At 52.6% G+C, this 23,790-nt stretch overlaps 1 protein-coding gene across 7 annotated transcripts in view; it reads right to left on the bottom strand.

The window, feature by feature from the left end:
- Positions 1-23,790, bottom strand: part of PCM1 (pericentriolar material 1) — a 382,937-nt gene that overhangs the window by 177,661 nt on the left and 181,486 nt on the right. For all 7 annotated transcript variants that reach the window (XM_075347110.1, XM_075347104.1, XM_075347105.1 and 4 more), the window contains one exon: positions 22,690-22,928. In XM_075347110.1, the coding sequence (XP_075203225.1) occupies positions 22,690-22,928 (239 nt within the window). The remainder of the gene's footprint in view (positions 1-22,689; positions 22,929-23,790) is intronic.

Below are 23,790 nucleotides of genomic sequence, written 5' to 3'. Positions count from 1 at the left end.
CTGATCCTTTTGAGTCCTTTTGGACGAGGAGAATTGGGACCTGCCTGAGCCTCGAAAGGACCGAAAACCAGACTGACCCCTCCTTTGTTGGGGCTTGTTTTGTCTGTGTTGAGGTAAGGATGAGTCCTTACCCTTGGAGTGTTTAATGATTTCATCCAAACGCTCACCAAACAATCGGTCACGAGAAAAAGGCAAACTGGTTAAGCACTTCTTGGAAGCAGAATCTGCTTTCCATTCTCTCAACCACAGGGCTCTGCGCAAAACCACGGAGTTGGCTGACGCCACCGCCGTACGGCTCGTAGAGTCCAGGACAGCATTAATCGCGTAAGACGCGAATGCAGACATTTGAGAGGTCAATGGTGCCACCTGCGGGGCAGATGTACGTGTGACCGAGTCGACTTGTATAAGCCCAGCTGAAATAGCTTGGAGTGCCCATACGGCTGCAAAAGCTGGCGCCAACGACGCTCCAATAGCTTCATAGATGGATTTCAGCCAGAGCTCCATCTGCCTGTCAGTGGCATCTTTAAGTGCCGCTCCATCTTCTACTGCAACTAAGGATCTAGCTGCAAGCCTGGAGATTGGAGGGTCCACCTTGGGACACTGGGTCCAACCCTTGACCACGTCAGGGGGAAAAGGATAGCGTGTATCTTTAAGCCGTTTAGAAAACCGCTTCTCAGGATAAGCGTGGTGTTTCTGGATTGCATCTCTAAAGTCAGAGTGGTCCAGAAAAGTGCTTAATTTACGCTTGGGATATCTGAAATGGAATTTCTCCTGCTGTGAAGCTGCCTCCTCCTCAGTAGGAGCTGGCGGAGAAATATCTAACATTCTATTGATGGACGCTATAAGATCATTCACTATGGCGTCACCATCCGGTGTATCCAGATTGAGAGCGGACCCAGGATCAGAATCTTGATCAGTTACATCCGCCTCATCACCCATAGATTCGTCCCGCTGGGATCCTGACCAGTGAGACGAAGTTGAGGGCCCCTCATAACGAGCCCGCTTAGGTTGTCTGGGACTGTCGTCCGAGTCAGAATCGTCACCCTGGGGTGCATGCGACACCTCCTGAGCTCGGGAGTGATCCAGCTGAGGGGGACCAGGGAGCAATGATGCCACAGTGTCCATGGTCTGAGTTACTGGTCTAGACTGCAATGCTTCAAGAATCTTTGACATGGTCATAGACAATCTGTCAGCAAAAGCTGCAAACTCCGTTCCTGTCACCTGGACAGCATTCCCAGGTGGTACACCCTGGGTCACGTCCAGCAGAGGCCCCGGCTGTGCAAGTTGCACAGGAGCCGAGCACTGCACACAATGGGGGTCAGTGGAACCTGCCGGTAGAGCAGCCCCACATGCGGTACAGGCAGTATATAATTGCTGTTGCCTCCTTGTAATCTAGGAGGGGGTATAGCCGAGAATCACCAGCGACCGTACAGCACAAAGTATTTGCAAACACAAAATACTCAGTATACAAATGGCACAAGTGGGGGTGAGCCCTTGAGGCTGCTTACCGCCCGCTGAACAGCGGGTATGAGGCCGTAGAATCCCGTGTCTGGGTCTCCCCGTCTCCCCTCTGCAGCTCAGCGTGCAGGCAGGAATGGCTGCCGGCGTTCTGTGAAGAGGGGCGGACCGTGGGCGTGCCACAAACAGAGCGGGAAACTGCGTCCTACTGTGCCTGGTGTGAGGGCTGGAGTATGTAAAAACGACTCCAGCCCTCAGCGCTGATGCTCTGTACAACGTCCCGCCCTCCTCCTGACTGGCAGGTGCGGAGGCGGGAACGAACGAACTAGGCCGCAAAAAGCCGGGGACTGTAGTAATAAGCGCGGCCGAGATATATGCACGGCCAGCGCGGAAGTCCCCGGCGCACCACAAGTCCCAGCCGCGTCGCAGTCCCAGCGGCCGGCGCGACCGTTCTCCCTGAGTCTACCCACTCAGCTAAGCTGAAGTGAGGAAATGGCACAAGCGCAGCAGCGCTGTTGTCCCCGGCGCACTAACACACCCAGCAATGCTGCGGTGTGCGCGCGTATGCACGGGGACACAGAGTACCTTGACGGAGCAGGGCCATGTCCCTGACGATACTCAGCTCCATATCCAGCGGCTTCTGCAGGGGCTGCGGATGGAGCACGGTCTCAGTGCCTGGAGACCGGTAAAATCCCACTTCGCCCAGAGCCCTAATGGGGATGGGGAAGGAATCAGCATGTGGGCTCCAGCCTCCGTACCCGCAATGGGTACCTCAACCTTAACAAACACCGCCGACAGAAAGTGGGGTGAGAAGGGAGCATGCTGGGGACCCTTGTATGGGTCCTCTTTTCTTCCATCCGACATAGTCAGCAGCTGCTGCTGACCAATCTGTGGAGCTGTGCTGTGCGTGTCTGACCTCCTTCGCACAAAGCAAAAACTGAGGGACCCGTGCTCCCACGGGGGGGTGTATAGCCAGAAGGGGAGGGGCCTTACACTTTTAAGTGTAGTACTTTGTGCGGCCTCCGGAGGCAGTAGCTATACACCCCAATTGTCTGGGTCTCCCAATTAGGAGCGAAAAAGAAAAGGAGATATCCTGATTGAGATGAAAAGGAGATACCACCTTAGGGAGAAACTCCGGGATAGGACGCAGAACCACCTTATCCTGGTGAAAAACCAGGAAAGGGGATTTGCATGACAGCGCTGCAAGCTCCGACACTCTTCGGAGTGAGGTAATTGCCATAAGAAAAAGCCACCTTCTGCGAAAGACGTGATAAAGAAACATCCCTCAGCGGCTCGAAAGGTGGTTTTTGAAGAGCCATTAACACCCTGTTAAGGTCCCAGGGTTCCAGCGGACGCTTGTAGGGTGGAACTATGTGGCAAACTCCCTGCAGGAACGTGCGGACCTGCGGAAGCCTTGCCAGGCGCTTTTGAAAAAATACTGAGAGCGCCGATACTTGTCCCTTGAGAGAGCCGAGTGACAAACCCTTGTCCATTCCGGATTGAAGGAATGAAAGAAAAATGGGTAAGGCAAAAGGCCAGGGAGTAAAACCCTTATCAGAGCACCAGGACAAGAAGATCCGCCACGACCTGTAATAGATCTTGGCGGACGTTGGTTTCCTGGCCTGTCTCATAGTGGCAATGACATCCTGCGATAAACCCGACGACGCTAGGAGCCAGGACTCAATGGCCACACAGTCAGGTTGAGGGCCGTAGAATTCAGATGGAAAAACGGGCCTTGTGACAGCAGGTCTGTGCGGTCTGGAAGCGCCCACGGCTGACCCACCGTGAGATGCCACAGATCCGGGTACCACGACCGCCTCGGCCAATCTGGAGCGACGAGAATGGCGCGACGACAGTCGGATCTGATCTTGCGTAACACTCTGGGCAACATCGCCAGAGGAGGAAACACATAAGGGAGTCGAAACTGCGACCAATCCTGAACTAACGCGTCCGCCGCCAGAGCTCTGTGATCTTGAGACCGTGCCATGAAGGCCGGGACCTTGTTGTTGTGCCGTGACGCCATGATATCGACGTCCGGCGTTCCCCAGCGGCGACAGATCTCTCGAAACACGTCTGGGTGAAGAGACCATTCCCCCGCATCCATGCCCTGACGACTGAGAAAGTCTGCTTCCCAGTTTTCTACGCCCGGGATGTGAACTGTGGAGATGGTGGAGGCTGTGGCCTCCGCCCACAGCAGAATTCGCCGGACTTCCTGGAAGGCTTGACGGCTGCACGTGCCGCCCTGGTGGTTGATGTACGCGACCGCCGTGGCGTTGTCCGACTGTATGCGGATCTGCCTGCCCTCCAGCCACCGATGGAACGCCTTTAGGGCTAGATACACTGCCCTTATCTCCAGAACATTGATCTGAAGGGAAGACTCTATCGGAGTCCAGGTTCCCTGAGCCCTGTGGTGGAGAAAAACCGCTCCCCACCCTGACAGGCTCGCGTCCGTCGTGACCACAGCCCAGGATGGGGGCAGGAAGGATTTTCCCTGCGATAGAGAAGTGGGAAGAAGCCACCACTGAAGAGAGGTTTTGGCTGCAAGGGAAAGAGAGACGTTCCTGTCGAGGGACGTCGACCTCCTGTCCCATTTGCGGAGAATGTCCCATTGGAGTGGGCGCAGATGAAACTGCGCGAAGGGCACTGCCTCCATTGCTGCCACCATCTTCCCCAGGAAGTGCATGAGGCGCCTCAAGGGGTGTGACTGACCCCGAAGAAGAGATTGCACCCCTGTCTGCAGCGAAAGCTGTTTGTCCAGCGGTAGCTTGACTACCGCTGAGTGAGTATGAAACTCCATCCCGAGGTAAGTCAGTGATTGGGTCGGTGTCAACTTGGACTTTGGGAAGTTGATGATCCACCCGAACCGCTGGAGAGTCTCCAGAGCGACAATCAGGCTGTGTTGACACGCCACCCGGGAGGGTGCCCTGACTAGGAGATCGTCTAAGTAAGGGATCACCGAGTGGCCCTGAGAGTGTAGGACCGCCACAACGGATGCCATGACCTTGGTGAAGACCCGTGGGGCTGTCGCCAGGCCGAAAGGCAGTGCCACGAACTGAAGGTGTTCGTCCCCAATGGCGAAACGCAGGAAGCGTTGATGCTCGGGTGCGATCGGCACATGGAGATAAGCATCCTTGATGTCGATTGATGCTAGGAAGTCTCCTTGTGACATCGAAGCGATGACCGAGCGGAGAGATTCCATCCGAAACCTTCTGGTGCTCACATGCCTGTTGAGCAGTTTGAGGTCCAGAACGGGACGCAATGATCCGTCCTTCTTTGGCACCACGAACAAGTTGGAGTAGAAGCCGTGACCATGTTCCTGAGGGGGAACGGGAATCACCACTCCTTCTGACTTCAGAACGCCCACAGCCTGAAAAAGTGCGCCGGCCCGAGATGGGGGCGGAGATGTTCTGAAGAAACGAGTCGGAGGACGAGAGCTGAACTCTATCCTGTAACCGTGAGACAGAATGTCTCTCACCCATCGGTCTTGGACATGTGGCCACCAGGCGTCGCAAAAGCGGGAGAGCCTGCCACCGACTGAGGATGCGGTTCGGGGAGGCCGAAAGTCATGAGGAGGCCGCCTTGGAGGCAGTGCCTCCGGCGGTTTTTTGGGGGCGTGACTTAGACCGCCACGCATAAGAGTTCCTCTGGCCCTTCTCTGGCCTATTGGACGAGGAGGATTGGGACTTGGCTGAGGGCCGAAAGGACCGAAACCTCGGTTGTATTTTCCGTTGCTGAGGTCTCTTCGGTTTGGACTGGGGTAAGGACGAGTCCTTTCCCTTGGATTCCTTAATAATTTCATCCAATCGTTCGCCAAACAATCGGTCGCCAGAAAACGGCAAACCGGTTAAGAACTTCTTGGAAGCAGAGTCTGCCTTCCATTCGCGTAGCCACATGGCCCTGCGGACTGCCACCGAATTAGCGGATGCTACCGCTGTACGGCTAGCAGAGTCCAGGACGGCGTTCATGGCGTAGGACGAAAAAGCCGACGCCTGAGAAGTCAAAGATGCAAATTGCGGAGCAGAGGTACGTGTGACCGCATTAATCTCAGACAGACAAGCTGAGATAGCTTGGAGTGCCCACACGGCTGCAAAGGCCGGGGCAAAAGACGCGCCTGTGGCTTCATAGATGGATTTCACCAGGAGCTCTATTTGCCTGTCAGTGGCATCCTTGAGCGATGAGCCATCTGCAACTGATACTACAGATCTAGCCGCCAGTCTAGAGACTGGAGGATCCACCTTGGGACATTGAGCCCAACCCTTAACTACGTCAGAGGGGAAGGGGTAACGTGTGTCATTAAGGAGCTTAGTAAAGCGCTTGTCCGGAAATACTCTGTGCTTCTGGACAGCATCTCTGAAGTTGGAGTGATCGAAAAACGCACTCCGTGTACGTTTGGGAAACCTAAACTGGTGTTTCTCCTGCTGCGAAGCCGACTCCTCTATAGGTGGAGTTGGGGGAGAAAGATCTAGCACCTGGTTGATGGACGCTATAAAGGTCATTTACTAAGGCGTCCCCTTCAGGTGTATCAAGATTGAGAGCAACGTCAGGGTCAGAGCCCTGAGCTGCGACGTCCGCCTCATCCTCCACAGAGTCCTCAAGCTGAGACCCCGAGCAGCGTGAGGAAGTCGGGGGAAGATTCCCAGCGAGCCCGCTTAGCCAGTCTGGGACTGTGGTCCGTGCCGGAGTCCTCCACGTGAGACCTAGGGGCCACCCCGGGAGCACGCTGCGGCGCAGACCGAGAGGGGCCTGGAGGCGATGATCCAACAGTGCCCGGGGTCTGTGTAAGGACCGGTCTGGACTGCAAGGCTTCTAGTAGCTTGGCAGACCATTTGTCCATAGACTGAGCCATGGATTGTGAAAGCGACTCAGAGACTTTCTCAGCAAAAACTGCAAACTCTGTCCCTGCCGCCTGGACAGGGGAAGCAGGACAGTCTGCCAGAGCCGAGGGGCCCACTAGTGATCGAGGCTCCGGCTGAGCAAGTGAAACAGGGGTCGAGCATTGCTCACAGTGAGGGTAGGTGGAACCTGCAGGTAACATAGCCGCACAAGAGGTACAGGTTGCAAAAAAACCCTTTGCCTTAGCGCCCTTGCTCCTTGTGGACGACATGCTGTTGTCTCCTAGGAGAGTGATCACTGAGGGTATATAGCCAAAAGCACAACAACCCGGCCGAACAGAGAAAATATATACAAATATTATATTATATATATACACATATATATATATATATATATACACTCCGGCACCCTAGGGGGACCAGCGTGGCTTACCGACCGCCCAAAGCGGTGTGTGTCCACCAGATTCCCTGCCTTAGGTCTCCCAGAGCTGCAGAGCTCGTTCCTGAAATCCTCCACCGGCAGAATGTGTGTAAAAATGGCTGCCGGAGCTCTCAGGGGAGGAGGGAGCCGTGGGCGGCGACTAGTAAAGTGCGGGAATCTGGTGCCCCACAGTGATCAGTGAGGGGGGGGGGAGGAAACCTAAAGTATGCTCCAGCCCTCACTGCCGACGTCAGGTCGACCGTCCAGCCCTTACCCCTGACTGGCAGGCCCGGGGGCGGGAGTTATGGTACTAGGCCGCAATGAAGCCAGGGACTAAATTTAATACCGCGGCCGACAAACAGGCGCGGTAGTCCCGGTCGTCACAAAACCAGCAGCTGCTGCAGCGTCTGTGAAACAAGCGCTCCATGCACCGTCCCCATGGGGACACAGAGTACCTTTAGATGCAGGGCCCTGTCCCTGAGGATACAAAGTCTCCTGTCCGGCAGATTCCCACAGGGGCTGCGGAGGGAGCCCGGTCCCAGTGAATGGATGACCGGTTAGGATCCCACTTCTCCCAGAGCCTCTAAGGGATGGTGAAGGAAAAACGGCATGTGGCTCCGGCCTCTGTACCCGCAATGGGTACCTCAACCTTAACAGCACCGCCGACTTAGTGGGGTGAGAAGGGAGCATGCCGGGGGCCCTGTGGGGGCCCTCTTTTCTTCCAACCGATAAAATCAGCAGCTGCTGCTGACTAAAATGGGAGCATGAGTGGATGTGTGCCTCCTTCCACACAAAGCATAAAACTGAGGAGCCTGTGATGCACGGGAGGGTGTATAGGCAGAGGGGAGGGGTTACACTTTTTAAAGTGTAATACTTTGTGTGGCCTCCGGAGGCAGAAGCTATACACCCCAATTGTCTGGGTCTCCCAATGGAGCGACAAAGAAAAGTATTTCTAAAGATCCTTTATGATATGCTAATGAGTGGAGGAACTAGTCACAAGGGTGTTACTTCCCCCAACTAGTCCTGCCCGCTTAGCATGCTATTCAATGCCCATTGACCAGCGTCATAAGCGGTGACTCTTGTACCTGCATCCGGTCACCATTTCAGTCGCCAGGTTGCGAGTCAGTGTGCATGATCAGAAGTCCTGGCACTTCCGGTCATACGCACTAGACCTCTCAGAAGCTGGAATGCGTACACCCAGCTTCATAGTGCACATGACCGGAAGTGCTGGGACTTCTGATCATGCGCAATGACCCGAAACCCGGCACCTCAAGTAGGGACAATGAACACAGGTATGCGCGTCACCACTGATGATACTCTGCAATGGCATTGAATAGTATGTTAGCACACCCCTTTGGGCGTGCTAACATGCTAAGTGGGCGGACTAGTCGGTGAACTAACAACCTTGCGATTAGTCCCTGCACTCATTAGCATATCAAATGATCTTTAAAAATACTTTTTCTAAAGATCTCTTTATGTATGCTACTAGATACAGGGACAGTAAGGCCCTGTGCGCACTGGAAAATGGAATTTTCTTAAGAAAATGCCGCAGGGTCTGAAAGACTACCGCACTCGCGGTAAAAAAAAACGCGGCAAACCGCACCCGAAAACCGCATGCGGTTTGCCGCGGTATTTTTACCGCGGGTTGGTACATGTGTTTTAATGCATTCAATGCAATAAAGCACATTGAAGAAGAAAAAAAAAAAAGTAATTTCCTTCTATGATAGATAGTAGATAGATAGATAAATAGATACATAGATCAATAGACAGAGAGAAGAATAGATAGATAGATAGATTGATAGAGGGATAGGTAGACAGAGGACAGATCAATCACCAATCTACACGCTGCATTTCTCCCGAGCGGTAATGTGTGTTCACATCACCGGCCGTGGGAAATGGCCTGTGGTTACCTCTCTGCAGTCTCGTTATGAGGCTGCATTCAGTATGTGTCGGTCACGGCTGGATGCAAGCGACGTGGGACCTCGGTGGATTACGTCGGAGCTGTGTGTTTCAGGAGGGGTTAATAAAATGGTGACAGAGGGGGCTTTTTTGTGTTTTATTTAAAATAAAGGATTTTTCGGTGTGAGTGTGTTTATTCACTTTACTTATAGGTTAATCATGTAAGCTGTCTCGTAGACGCTGCATGATTAAAGCCTGCACTTAGTGGCAGCAATGCGCTGCCATTAACTCATTATTACCCTAATAGCCACCACATCACGGCAACAGGAAGAGCCTGGACACTCCGGGACTGCCGCATAAGGTTTGCGACAGTCCCGGGGCAGCTGCGGGCTGATATTCTCGGCTGCGGGAGGGGTTTGGGGGCATTAACAATAGCCCTAGACCTACCCAGCCTGAGATTACCGGGCCGCCGTTGTGTGTTTACCTCGGCTGGACGGTAAAAATATAGCGGAGCCCACGTGTTTTTTTTATATGTCCGTTTGATTTCTATGTGTATTTTATATGTCTGTGTCTGAGAGTGATCTGTGTGTTCTATGTCTGTGATGTGTGTGTTTACTCTGCTCAGCCTCTGTCATAATGACATCACTTCCTTGCAAAATGCAGGGCAGTGCTGAACATTATGTCCCGAAACCGCGAAATACCGCAGGGAATAACGCTGGAAAACGCAATGAACTGCAAAGAATTTGCCATCTGCGTTATTCCCTGCGGGATTTCATGATTACATTACAGTCAATGGAGTGAAATGCCGCAGATACGTGTGGAAAAGAAGTGACATGCAATTGTTTTTGCTGCGGGAATCCCACAGCAAAAAAGAGAATTTTGTTACTTACCGTAAATTCTTTTTCTTATAGTTCCGACATGGGAGACCCAGACCATGGGTGTATAGCTTCTGCCTCCGGAGGACACACAAAGTACTACACTCAAACGTGTAGCTCCTCCCTCCTAGCATATACACCCCCTGGTAGCCAGTCCTAGCCAGTTTAGTGCAAAAGCTGAAGGAGGACATCCACCCACAAGTAGAGACAGAGCAAAACCCGGAACAACCGGAACCTCTGTCTACAACAACAGCCGGTGATAACACGCGGAACAAGAAACCTGCCAACAGGCAACAGGGAGGGTGCTGGGTCTCCCATGTCGGAACTATAAGAAAAAGAATTTACGGTAAGTAACAAAATTCTCTTTTTCTTCATCGTTCCTTATGGGAGACCCAGACCATGGGACGTTCTAAAGCAGTCCATGGGTGGGAATAAACAGAAAAACTGAGAAGTAGGCGAAACCTAACTTCACAAATGGGCGACAGCCGCCTGAAGGATGCGTCTGCCCAAGCTCGCATCTGCCGAAGCATGAGCATGCACTTGGTAGTGCTTCGAAAAGGTATGCAGACTAGTCCAAGTGGCAGCCTGACAGACCTGCTGAGCCGTACCCTGGGCCTGAAAGCCTAAGAGGCACCGACAGCTCTGGTCAAGTGTGCCTTGATCCCCGGTGGGAGAGGCACTTGAGTACACTGGTAGGTATCGGAAATGGCCGACCTAAACCAACGAGCCAGGGTCGGCTTAAATGCCGAAAGGCCCTTACGCTGACCAGCGGTCAGCACAAGAGAGGTGCACCGCCTAAGAACAGCGGTGCGAGACACATAGATCCGGAGCGCCCGCACCAGATCCAGAGTATGCAACGCCCTTTCAAAGCGATGAACAGGAGCCGGACAAAAGGAAGGCAGGGAAAATGCCCCGGTTAAGGTGGAAACAGCAACCACCTTAGGGAGAAAGTCCGGAGTCGGACGGAGAACCACCTTGTCTTGATGAAGGGAGGACTCCGAAGAGAGTGCAGCCAAAACAGAGACTCTCTTGAGGGAAGTTATGGCCACTAGAAAGACCACTTTCTGTGAAAGACTAAACAAAGAAACCTCCCTAAGAGGCTCAAAGGGGGGTTTCCGGAAGCCGTGAGGACCGAATTAAGGTCCCAGGGCTCCAAGGGCCGCCGGTAAGGCGGAATGATGTGAGATGCGCCCTGCATGAAGGAGCGCACCTGGGCCAGCCGGGCGATACGCCGCTCTCAACACTGACAGAGCCGAGACCTGTCCCTTAAGGGAATTGAGGGATAGTCCTAGCTGCAAACCGGACTGTAGAAGGGACAGGAGGGTCGGCAAGGCCAAAAGGCCAAAGGATACTTCCGAGCTCGAGTCATAGTGGAGATGACTTCAGGAGGGATACCAGAAGTCGTCAAGATCCATGACTCAAACGCCACGCCGTCAATCTGAGAGCCGCAGGTTCTGGCGGAAGGACGGACCTCGTGAGAGAAGGTCTGGACAGTCCGGGAGATGCTATGGCACCTCTACGGACAGACGGAGCAGGTCAGGGTACCAAGCTTGCCTGGGTCAGTCTGGAGTAATGAGAATGACCCGACGGCCCTCCTTTCTGATCTTGCGCAGGACTCTGGGCAAGAACTAGAGGGTGAAACACGTAAGACAGACGAAGCTGGGACCAAACTTGAACCAGTGCGTCTGCCGCAAAAACCTGAGGATCGTGGAGCCACGGTTTGACGGCTGAGACAATCTGCCTCCCAGTTTTCCACGTCTGGGATGTGGGCTGTGGATATGGTGGACTAGGAGTCCTCCGTCCACTGAAGAATGCGATGAACCTCCAACATTGCCAGGCGGCTGAGTGTCCCGCCCTGGAGGTTGATGTAGGCAAACGCTGTAGCATTGTCTGACTGGACTCGAATGTGCCTGGCCGCCAACAGATGGTGAAAGGCTTAGAGAGCTAGAAACACAGCTCCGATTTCCAGCACATTGATCCAGAGGGCTGATTCGGACAGAGTCCAAGTGCCCTGCGCTCCATGGTGGAGATATACTGCTCCCCAGCCGGATAGACTAGCATCTTGGTGAGGAAGACCCGGGACGGAGCCAGGAAGGAGCGTCCCTGAGACAGAGGGGACGAAGACTGAAACGAGCCCCTGGTCTGTGGCGAAGCCACCGCCCCGTGGAAGGAGGAAGTCCGCTTGTTCCAACAGCGGAAAATATCCAGCCGCAGAGTACGCAGATGGAACTGGGCAAGGGAATCGCTTCCATTGACACCACCATCTGATCCAGCACCTGTATTAGGTGCCTGATGGAACGACGTCGACCGCCAGCGGAGGGACTGCTGTTTGACTAAGGGCAGCTTCACAAGTGCCGACAGAGTCTCGAATTGCGTCCCTGGGTATGTGAACTTCTGGGTCGAAGTCAGAGTGGACTTGGACAGAATGACAAACCACCCGAATTGGTTAGAGTGGCGAGAGTGAGCGAGGCACTACGCTAACAGTCTGCACTGGGTGAAGCCCAGACTAGAAGGCTGTCCAGGACAAAAGGATCACTGTCAACCCCTAGAGGTGCAGGACCGCAATCACAGATGCCCCGACCTTGAGAATACTCGAGGGGCCGTGGCTAACCCCAAGGGAAGAGCCACGAATTGGACCACTCTGATTGCAAAACGTAGCCAACGCTGGTGTGAAACTGCGATTGGCACATGCAGATAGGCATCTCTGATGTCGATGGATGCTAGGGAATCTCCTTGGGTCATTGATTGATCGCAGAGGCTATGCGAAACTGCCGCACCTGAACATGCTTGAGAGGCTTGAGATCCAGGTCGGAAGGCACCGCCCTCCTCGGGTACTAGGAATAGATTTAAGCAGAAATCTCAGAACCGTTCCCAGTCGGGAACCGGTACAATTACTCCAGTGGCCTGCAAGAATGCCACAGCCTGTGAGAAGGCGGCGGCGTTGGAGCAGCGGGGAGTTGACAGAAAAAATCTGTTTGGCGGGCTGGATAGAATTCAATCCTGTAGCCGTGGGAGATGGTATCTCGCACCCACTGATCGGAGACGTGTTAAAACCATACGTCGCCAAAGTGGGAGAGCCTGCCACCGACCAAGGACGTTGCTGGCGTGGCCAGATAGCCAGGAGGAGGCCGACTTAGTGGCAGCATCTCCTGCGGTCTTCTCGTGCGCCATTTGGGTTTACAATCCTTGGCTGAGCCAGTGGACGAGGCCGAGGGCTTAGAGAACGATCAGATGGAGGAACAAAAAGAACGAAACCTCGACTGATTCCTGCCCTGGACAGGTTTCCTGGTTTAGGTTTGTGGCATGGAAGAAAACTCTTCCCGCCAAGAGCTTCCTTAATAATTTCATCCAGTTGTTCCCGAATAGACTGGTCCCAGCAAAAGGGAGCCCAGCAAGGAACTTCTTTAGAAGCATCCGCCTTCCACTTCCGAAGCCACAGGAGCTTGCGGATAGCGAGGAAATTAGCCGAGGCCACCGCAGTGCGGTGAGAGTCTCCAGCATGGCAGACATGGCATAGGATGAAAAGACTGAAGTCTGGAAGTTAAGGCAACCATTTCGGGCAAAGAGTCCCTGTGAGGGAATGCATCTCCTCCAGAGAAGCAGAGATGGCTTTGAAAGCCGCACTGCTGCAAAAGCTGGGGAGAACGAGGCCCCTGCCGCCTCCATACAGATTTGGCCAGAAGGACAACCTGGCGGACAGCAAAGCCGTAAGTGAGGAGCCATCAGCCACTGACACAACGTCCGGGCTGAGAGTCTAAACACCGGAGGGACCACCTTTGGTGAATGAGCCCACTCCTTGACCACCACTGGTGGAAGGGGAAAACTGTCATCAGAACCACGCTTTGGGAAGCGTTTGCCAGAGCAGACCCTGGGCTTGGTCACAGTGGCCTGAAAACTGGAGTGGTTAAGGAACACACTCCTTGTTCTCTTAGGCAAGGTAAACTGGTGCCTTTTTGCCAGAGAGGGTTGCTCCTCTGATACTGGCGGATTGAGGTCCAGTACAGAATTAATGTAGTGGGATTCCTTAGAGAGGTGCCGTCAGCCACTGATACAACTATCCGGGCTGAAATACTAGACACAGGAGGGACCACCCTTGGTGAATGAGCCCACTCCTTGACCACCTCTGGTGGAAGGGGGAAACAGTCATCAGAACCACGCTTTGGGAGCGTCTGTCAGGACAGGCTCTGGGCTTGGTCACAGTGGGCTGAAAACTGGAGTGGTTAAGGAACACACTCCTTGTTCTCTTTAAGGTATACTGATGCCTTTCTGCCAGAGGGGGATACTCCCCTGATACAGGCGGATTGAGGTCCAGTACAAATATAATGGACGCAATCAAATCATTAGCATCTGCATCACCTTCGGACAGATCAATGGTACATTAAGTAGCGTCCGAGCCCCCAGTAAAGACATCCTCCTCGTCCAGTGAGTCAGCTCGTGAATCAGAGCTGCGGGACGGGGAAGGACAGGGGACCCTGCGTCTCCATTTTAGGAGGACGGGGACTGAGACCAGATGAAGAGTCCTCTGAGAGCTTTGCTGAGCGAGCCGTAGCAGCAGAAGCGCCCTGAGAAGGGGGCTAATGCATGCTCAGCACCACCGGAGCAGCTGGAGGGACCACTGACGAGCCTCCAGGCTGAGGGACCACTGTGTTTATGTGCTCAGTACAGGCAGTACGAGTCTACATGCAGTGCATAATAAGAACAGCCTTGCAGCCTTGCTCTGATGTGAGACATGCTGCAGAAGTGGGGGCTCTGTGAGGGAATGCAGCTCCAGAATGACCCCCAGCAGAGTATATAAACAGAGAATATAAGCAGCTGCACAACCGGAGGTTGTAGCTTGCCAGACCGTTTAACATACATTTCTGTGCCCTCCAGTCCCCCAGCCCAGGCCCCCATTTGTCACAATGTGGTATCTCTGTGCCTATGCAGACATTGAGAACGCTGAGAAAATGGCGACCGGAGCGAGGAGAGGGGGCGGGGCCTACTCTGAGAGCGGACAAATGAGGTATACAGGGGAGGGAATCTTTCCTCAGTGAGGAGTGTCCGTTCCCTGTGCTGAACAGCCGCTGGGCGGAGCCACACTGTCCCTCTGCACTGACTAACATGCAGGGGCAGGGAAACCGAAACTAAGCTTCAGGCGAAGCCGGGGCCTAGATTTAAACATGCGGCCAGCGTGCAGGCACCATCGGCGCGGTTCTCCAGTGAAAACTGGAGAACCGGCCGGAAATGTTACCACAGTCATATAACACACTCCCCCCAATAAATAAAGTACAAGGGACCCCTGGAAAGACCACTTTCTGTCGTAAAAACGTCTCAATACTTAGCTTTTGAGACGCAGGGCCCAGGACCCTGGGGGGGGTTAAACGCTCCGTCCGGCAGGATCCTGAAAAAGGGCTGCGGATGGAGACCGGTCTCCTGCAAAGCAGTGAGAACCGTGATGGCTCCCACTTCAAGCCAGAGCCCCAGAGGATGGTGAAGGAGCGCGGCATGTGAAGGCTCCAGCCTTGTAAAATCAACCTTAACAGCACCGCCGACACAGTGGGGTGAGAAGGGACATGCCGGGAGTCCAGATTGGACCAGCTTTTCTTCCAAATCTTTTGAAATCCAAAAAATCAAAAATCAGAGAATGCATGTGTGTGTGACCTCCTGAACACAAAGCATTGAAACTGGCTAGGACTGGCTACCAGGGGGTGTATATGCTAGGAGGGAGGAGCTACACGTTTGAGTGTAGTACTTTGTGTGTCCTCCGGAGGCAGAAGCTATACACCCATGGTCTGGGTCTCCCATAAGGAACGATGAAGAAACATGCAGCTGTCAAAATCCGCATAGTGCGCACAGCATTTTTTTTTTCCCATAGGATTTGCTGGTGAATCACTGCAGAGATGTTATGAACATAACATGCAGCAAAACCGCAGGAAAACGGTAAGTGCGCACATGGCCTTAGGCAGGGATTAGCAATATGCACCCAGAACTGCTCCTGGTCCTGGGGTGCATATTGCACCTGAGAAGTTGCCTTTAATTGATCAGGTACCTGTTTCGCTTACAATGTTAAGCTAAGACCAGAACAGGCTCACCAACGTAAAGCCAGATCGTCAGGACAGAAATGCTGAACTGCTATTCCTAACAGAAAAAAACCTAAGAAAAAACCCAAAACCCCACAAAACCCTACAGCAGTTAAACTGCTGCACTTACAACTGCAATTTTCTTTTCCTATTCCTCTCACTAGTAAAAAATGGCCACAAATATACAATGGAGGTCATCAATCATGTGCAAGGGAGCTAATAATCCGATACAGTCACAGCTGAGTGCACGGTCGCGCTTAATACGCTCAGCTATTATTCATTCAGCACTATACTTGTTTAGTGCCGTGTAGTAAACCAGATAGCTGGAGCTGTCAGGATAAAATATATAATCTAGATCTGCTATACTCTTGATACACAGTATGAGTGATTATTAGTGATGAGCGAGCATGCTTGTTACTACTCGGTACTCGCACGAGTATCACTGTACTCGGTCTACTCGGCGGGGACCGAGTAATCTCGCGATACTCGTGCTGTACTCGTGGTCTTCATTTCTGCATGTTGGTGCTCTTTTGAGAGCCAGCCCTCATGCAGGGATTGGCTGGCAGACCACTGCAATGCCACAGCCCTGTTAGTTGTGGAATTGCAGTGATTGGCCGGCCTGGACAGCGTGACCAAGCCTTTATACCGGCGGGCGCGCTGTGCTCTGCTCACAGCTATCCAGACAGTCAGTGCAGGGAGGGTGTCGCTGCTTCAGGGAAAGGTTTGCGGCCCTTTATAGCTATTTCCGTAGCAGGGCTGCAAACAGTGTGACCAAAAGTCCTTCTCAGGACTATTCTAGTTGTATACAGGCAGGCAGGGTATAGCCAGGTCGGAGTACAGTAGCAGAGTCCTTCTCAGGACTATTGTTGCTGTATACAGGCAGGGTATAGCCAGGTTGTAATACAGGCTAGTGACCAAAAGAGTCCTTGTCAGGACTATTGTAGCAGTATACAGGCAGGCAGGCAGGGTATATAGCCATTCCTAGTGGTGACCGTATACCAGCCTTCATCATATCTGGGGCTGGTGTATACAGTCTAAAACAGTCCAGATAGTGTCAGACTTCTCAGTAATTGTCGCTCCTAAAAACCAGTTAGGTTCTTATTGCGTCCGTGCTTGCATTTAAAAACCGCACGTGTGTGCCTGTCGGTGGCAGCGTCAGGCTCCATATTGTCCCTGGATAGAGATGTGCATGAGGGCCTCAAAACATTGTTCCCATTGCAAAGGAGCGGGTCTCCTGTCGTTGTAATGCCCATTCTGAAAGAATGGGCGAAAAAATTTACCACTGGGGGTACACCTGAAACAAAGGCCTAACTCTTGTAACGATCATCATGATGGCGCATGAGGAGAAGGAGGAGCAGTCCAGCGATTAGCCAAAGTCCAGAAGTGTGTTACCATGGGTGAGTGGAGGTACATGGCAAAATCCTGTTACAAACTTTAAATTCCGCTGTCATTTGCTGGTGGTGTGGTGAAGTCTGGCCCAATCCAACCCTTGTTCATCTTGATTAGAGTCAGCCTGTCAGCATTTACAGTTGACAGGCAGGTGCGTTTATCTGTAATGATTCCACCTGCGGCACTAAAAACACGCTCTGACAAAACGCTAGCGGCAAAGCAGGCCAGGACTTCCAAGGCGTAGAGAGCCAATTCATGCCACGTGTCCAGCTTGGATACCCATTAATTGTAAGGCACAGAGGAATGTCAGAGTACAGTTGTTTGATCTGCAAGGTACTCCTTGAGCATCTGGGCAAACTTAGGATTTCTTGTGGCACTACCCCGCACCTCAGGGGCTGTGGTATGTGAGGGGCTGAGAAAACTGTCCCACATCTTAAAGACTGTTCCCCTACCTCTGGCGGATTGGACTTGTGCCCCTCTCGGCTGTACGCCTTGGTTGTCCACTGATTCCTGACCTATGCCGCTATCGTTTTGTGAGGGGAATGCTTTGCCTACTTCCGTGACTATGGCCTTCTGGAACTGCTGCATTTTTCCTGACCTCTCCGCCTCGGGAATAAGAGACATAAAGTTCTCCTTGTAGCGTGGGTCTAACAGTGTTACCAACCAGTAATGATTGTCGGCCAAGATGTTCTTAACGCGAGGGTCACGAGACAGGCAGCTTACCATAAAGTCAGCCATGTGTGCCAGACTCTTAACAGCCAGGACTTCAGTAGCCTGACCAACACGATGACTGAACATGCTGTCCTCCTCCTCCTCCTCCTCCTCATCATCTACCCTGTCCTCTGGCCAGCCACGCTGAACTGAGGATATGACTGCATGTCATATCCTCAATTTGGCCAGAGAGTTGCTCCATGTCTTCATCCTCCTCCTCGTCATAGTCCTCCACTGCACGTTGTGATGAGACGAGGCTGGGCTGTGTGTTATCACCCACACCCACTACTGTTTCTTGCTCAAACTCATCGCGCTCCGCCTGCAATGCATCATGGTTGTTTTTTGAGCAGAGACCATTTTAGAAGGCAGAGAAGCGGTATGGTGACGCTAATAATGTCGTCATCGCCGCTCACCATCTTGGTGGAGTCCTCAAAGTTTTGGCGGATGGTACATAGGTCGGACATCCATCTCCACTCCTCAGGTGTTATGTGTGGAGTTTGACCCATTTCCCTACGGCTTAGGTGATGCAGGTACTCAACAACTGCCCTCTTCTGCTCACATATCCTGACCAACATGTGCAGAGTTGAATTCCAACGCGTGGGGACATCACACACCAGTCTGTGAGCCGGAAGATGCAAATGGCACTGAAAGCCAGCAAGGCCGGCTGAAGCAGTAGGTGACTTTCGAAAATGTGCAGACAGGCGGCGAACTTTTACCAGCAGATCAGACAGCTCTGGGTATGACTTTAGAAACCGCTGAACCACGAGGTTGAGCACATGGGCCACGCATGGAACATGTGTCAGCTGGCCTCGCCTCAAAGCCGCCACCAGGTTCCGGCCATTGTCACACACGACCTTTCCTGGCTTTAGGTTCAGAGGTGTGAGCCAGTGATCTGCCTGCTGTTTCAGAGCTGTCCACACCTCTTCTGCATTGTGGGGTTTGTCACCTATGCAGATTAGCTTCAGCACAGCCTGTTGCCGCTTCGCCGAGGCAGTGCTTCTGTGTCGCCCTGGACAAGCCAGGGGCCACAGAGCACAACACTTACACACCCCACACTCCCTGCAGGCATATCATAGTCAAAACACAAAATCCTTGTTGCCTTCCCCAGGGGCTGTTGTCCACACCAGGGGGTGGAGCCAGGCGGTTGGTCTCCACCCACCAAGGAGGAGGGAAAACACAGGCAGTGAGAGTTAAGCTAAGGAAGTGGAAGGAGGAAAGTAGTAGAGAGGAGAAAAGTGACAGCAAAGAGCCTGAAGTTGGTCCGGGTGTGTGGCCCGGACAGGACAGCAAGGTTGGCAGGATGTGGTGACCGTCTGCAGTGGAGGCCGATTGGAGTCTGCCGTAAGGACCGTGGACGGGTGGTGACCCGGCCGTACCGGACCGGTATACAAAGAGAAGCCAGCACCATTGGCAGGGGCCTTTCGGATCCCGGCAAGGCTTGGTGTCGCCGTGAATTTGCCAAATCCGTTAGTGAAGGGGACCTCAGGGTTTCCAAACAGCCAAGTCACGATAGAAGGCAACCGTCCAACCGTGAAGGGGAGACACCGCCACCGCCAAGGGCAACCGTCTCCCAGGGCCAGCGCCTGTGGGCAAAAGGGGCTCCTCCGGCCCATATCCAGGTCGGGGAGCGGGTTACCGGTGGGAAACCATCACTACCAACACTTAACTTAGGTGCAGGGAGAGACAGTCATCACTAACCTGCAGGGAGGAACAACCGCAGCCGTCCGAGGGACCCGTCCATCCAGCCACTTGTTTTACCGTGAACTGTGTCATCATCATTGGGCTGAGTGAGTACCTCCGTGCCGTGCGGCACAGCGCTGCCCCTGCGACCTTGCACCTCATCAGGCCCCGCAACCCGCCTGTCATCCATCTCTACCCCATCACCGGGCCCTGGGACAACCAACCCCCCTACCCACGGCGTGGAGAAATAACAACAAAGCTGCTCCCTGTCACAGGCTCCCGGGATCCCCGTCCAGAGCAGCGGTGGTGTCCACACAATCACCACAACCGTGGATGGCGTCACGGACAATATCCCCAAAACCCAAACGACCCCTTTTCACTCACGGGCGATGAGCGCCGCTCGAGTCCCCGGGATCCGGCCATCGCTCGAGCCACCGAGCAGCAGCAGCCGTAGAGCAGCGGCAGCCGGACCCGAGCAGTGGGAGAGCGCAGCGTCCCCTCCTCCGCCCGCAACACTTCCAGCTTGGGACTGGTGTGTAGGGTAAAGTGGATGAGGATGCGCAGGAGGAGGAGGAGGCTGAGGAGCATGACATTCCGGAGCTGTAGAGTGTGGGTGAAACCCTGACTGAGGTAGGGCCTGCAAAACTTGGTGTGTGAAGGACGTGTTCCGTCCCTCGCTCAGACTGGGTCCCAGCTTCCACAATATTAACCCAGTGTGACGTCAACGAGATGTAGCGGCCTTGCCCACATGCACTTGTCCACGTGTCTGTGGTTAGGTGGACTTTGGCTGAAACAGCGTTGTTCAGGGCACGTGTGATGTTTTGTGACACGTGGTTATGCAATGCGGGGACGGCACACCGGGAGAAATAGTGGCGGCTGGGGACCGAGTAATGTGGGACAGCTGCCACCATCAGGTCGCGGAATGCTTCTGTCTCAACCAGCCTAAAAGGCAACATTTCAAGCGCAAGCAGTCGCGAAATGTTAGCATTTAGAAGTGTGGCATGTGGGTCGTTGGCAGTGTATTTGCGCCTGCGTTCAAAGGTTTGCTGAATGGATAACTGAACGCTGCGCTGGGACAAGGACGTGCTTGATGATGGTGTTATTTCTGCGTGGGCAACTGCAGGTGCAGGGCCGGAGGAGGCTTGTTCTCGGGCAGCATGGACAGGGGATTGGCTCGCATGCACAACAAGCGAAGACGAAGCAGTGACATCAGCAAGCACTGCTCCTCGACTCTGTTGTACATCCCACAAAGTCGGGTGCTTGGCTGACATGTGCCTGATCATGCTGGTGGTGGTCAGGCTGCTAGTTTTGGTACCCCTGCTGATGCTGGCACGGCAGGTGTTGCAAATGGCCTTTTTAGAATCATCTGGAGCCAATTTAAAAAACTGCCAGACTCGGGAAGACCTAACATTTGTACAGGCACCTTGTGTCGTGTTGTTCCGGGGAACAGTTGCCTGACGTCTGCCTGGGGCCACCACCCTGCTTCTTACTGCCTGTTGGGATGCTACGCCTCCCTCCCCCTGTGCACTGCTGTCCTCGCTCTGCATATCCTCCTGCCAGGTTGGGTCAGTTACTGGATCATCCACCACGTCGTCTTCCTCTTCCGCACCCTGCTCCTCCTCCTGACTTCCTGACAATTGTGTCTCATCATCGTCCACCCCTTGTTGAGACACGTTGCCAACTTCGTGAGAACGTGGCTGCTCAAATATTTGGGTATCTGTACATACGATCTCCTCATGACCCACTTCAACATGAGCTGGCGAGAGGCCAGAATGTGCGAATTGAAACGTGAACAGCTCTTCCGAGTGTCCAAGTGTGGGATCATTAATGTCCGAGGACGTGTACTCAGCCTTGTGGTAGGAAGGAGGATCAGGTTCTGAAATGTGCGGTGCAGTATCACGGCTACTGACACTTGACCGTGTGGAAGACAGAGTGTTTGTGGTGGTGCCAATCTGACTGGAAGCATTATCCGCTATCCAACTAACAACCTGTTGACACTGGTCTTGGTTCAAGAGCGGTGTACTGCTGCGGTCCCCAAGAATTTGGGACAGGACGTGCGAGCGAGTAGATGTGGCCCTTTGTTGTGGCGAAATTAGAGCTTGCACACGACCTCGGTCTCTGCCTGCACCACCATCACGTCCACTTCCTTGTTCGTTGACAACGCCCTTGCGCATTTTGCAATGCTGTGCTGATGTGTATTCACTAGACTTGTGCGTTATATCCAAGTTTTTGCAAAACGCACACAAGTGCAGCGGAAAGCTGCCACCAACAGGCACACACGTGCGGTTTTTAAATGCAAGCACGGAGGCACTAAGAACCTAACAGGTCTCTATCCAGGGACAACGTGGAGCCTCCCAATTTTTGGCTGCCCTGCCTAAGGGCTATACTACAATAGACCCACTTCCTTCCAATGGGCACTTCAGGTTTACAGGCCATCATGCACGTCTCTATCCAGGGACAACGTGGAGCCTCCCAATTTTTGGCTGCCCTGCCTAAGGGCTATACTACAATAGACCCACTTCCTTCCAATGGGCACTTCAGGTTTACAGGCCCTCATGCACGTCTCTATCCAGGGACAACGTGGAGCCTCCCAATTTTTGGCTGCCCTGCCTAAGGGCTATACTACAATAGACCCACTTCCTTCCAATGGGCACTTCAGGTTTACAGGCCATTATGCACGTCTGTATGCAGGGGCATTGGTGAACCTCACAATTTTGGACTGCCCTGGCAAAGGAAAATACTACAAAGACTCACTTCCTCAAAATGGGCACATTAGACTCAGAGGCCTTTATGTACATCTCTTCTCAGGGACATCGGAGTGCCACACAATGTTTTACGTAAAATCTTTCATGTAGTAATCTCAAAAAGTAACATACATTAGCTCTATCTCACTATTGGTTATGTGCCCTTAACATTTCCGCCATGAAAATTCATTTTGGTGTCATTTTGGAAGGTTTTCTGGTGAGTCCGTAAAAATGGCGTAAAACGCGGACTAAATTGTTCACAGCTGTGACTTTTCAGTGATAAATGCTTCAAGGGGTCTTCCCCATGCTGTTGCCATGTCATTTGAGCACTCTTCGGAGACTTTTGTGCCATTTTTAGGGTTTCTACATGCTGCCGGTGGTCATTTCACAAAAATACTCGGGTCTCCCATAGGATAACATTGGGCTCGTTGCTCGGGCCGAGTACACGAGTATCTTGGGAGGCTCGGCCCGAGCTTCGAGCACCCGAGCTTTTTAGTACTCGCTCATCACTAGTGATTATTGCTTGGTTGACACACAGGGATTTTGCTATTAAGTGTACAGTTAGTTTATTTTACTTTCCCCACAAGAGAACATCAAACATCTGTTACAAATCTATTATACCATTGCCACAAGATCCTGTAGTTGTCTCAGCTTCTGTTTGGCTGCTATGAGTCTGTTAAATTTCTTCTCAAAATCATCGTCATCCTCCTCCTCCTCGTCATCATTTTGGTCATCTTCTGTGACACTGCTGCGGCTAGAGAGGGAAGCAGCGCTCCTAGGATCTTCATCCACGTCCTCATCATCAAGGCCTTCAATTCTGTCGTCCCTTTTATCCTTCGTATCTCTATTATAAAGGCACTCTACAAGAGATAGGCAGCAAATAAAATGTGCAAAGTGACATTAACTTTCCAACATCTGTGAATTTCTGACCTAGGATGGAAGAAGATGTAAAAAGACCCCCTGGTGCTTGCATCTACTGAAGCCATCTCTTTACTGGAGGGTTTATTACTGCTGTGATCCCAGTAGCTGCACCAGGCAAGCCCCAGTCAGTATATTGTGGGGAAACCGGACAGAAAACAAAAGATCATTGGATCCTTTACAAATATGCCTAGTTATATTGTTAGATTTATCAAAAAGGGTAACTGAAAGCCATTAGACAATGCTCACTCCATGTAACACACCCGAGTGATGTCTAATTTTAGTTTTCTTTATCCTACAGCACTTGGACCCATACAGTAGAAAGGATGTGTTCACACATCTGGATAAATCATGGACCCAGAGTGAGATCTGATTTTTTGGATCAGACTTTAAAGTAACACTCTGGCATTTTTTTTTCTCCAATGCTGGAGCGGTGCTTTAAATCTAACCCCCTGCTTGCAGTCTAACACTCACCATCCGGTGTCTTCACCTTTTTTCAGCATTACTCTGGTCCCGCGGCGCCATCTTGTGAGAGTAACATCTGTCTGAAAGTCAAAGGATACATCACAAGCTCTCAATGCAACTCTATGAGAGCCAGAACAAGGCTCTCATAGAATTGCGTTGACTTGTGACCTCTGACTGCATGAAACACTGGAGCAGCCGGCAGGTCACATCCTGCAGACATACGACCAGAGTGGCGGTGATAACTGATGAAGACAATGGAGAGCGAGTAGAATACCGGGGGCAGGAAGTTAGATTTAAAGCATCATTCCAGTGGTGAAACAAAAAAAATAACACTGAAGT

The sequence above is a fragment of the Anomaloglossus baeobatrachus genome, chromosome 1 (genome assembly GCF_048569485.1).
Source record: "Anomaloglossus baeobatrachus isolate aAnoBae1 chromosome 1, aAnoBae1.hap1, whole genome shotgun sequence".
Lineage (NCBI taxonomy): Eukaryota > Metazoa > Chordata > Amphibia > Anura > Aromobatidae > Anomaloglossus > Anomaloglossus baeobatrachus.
Note: the sequence above shows the minus strand (reverse complement) of the source record. Positions and strands in the feature narration are given on the sequence as shown.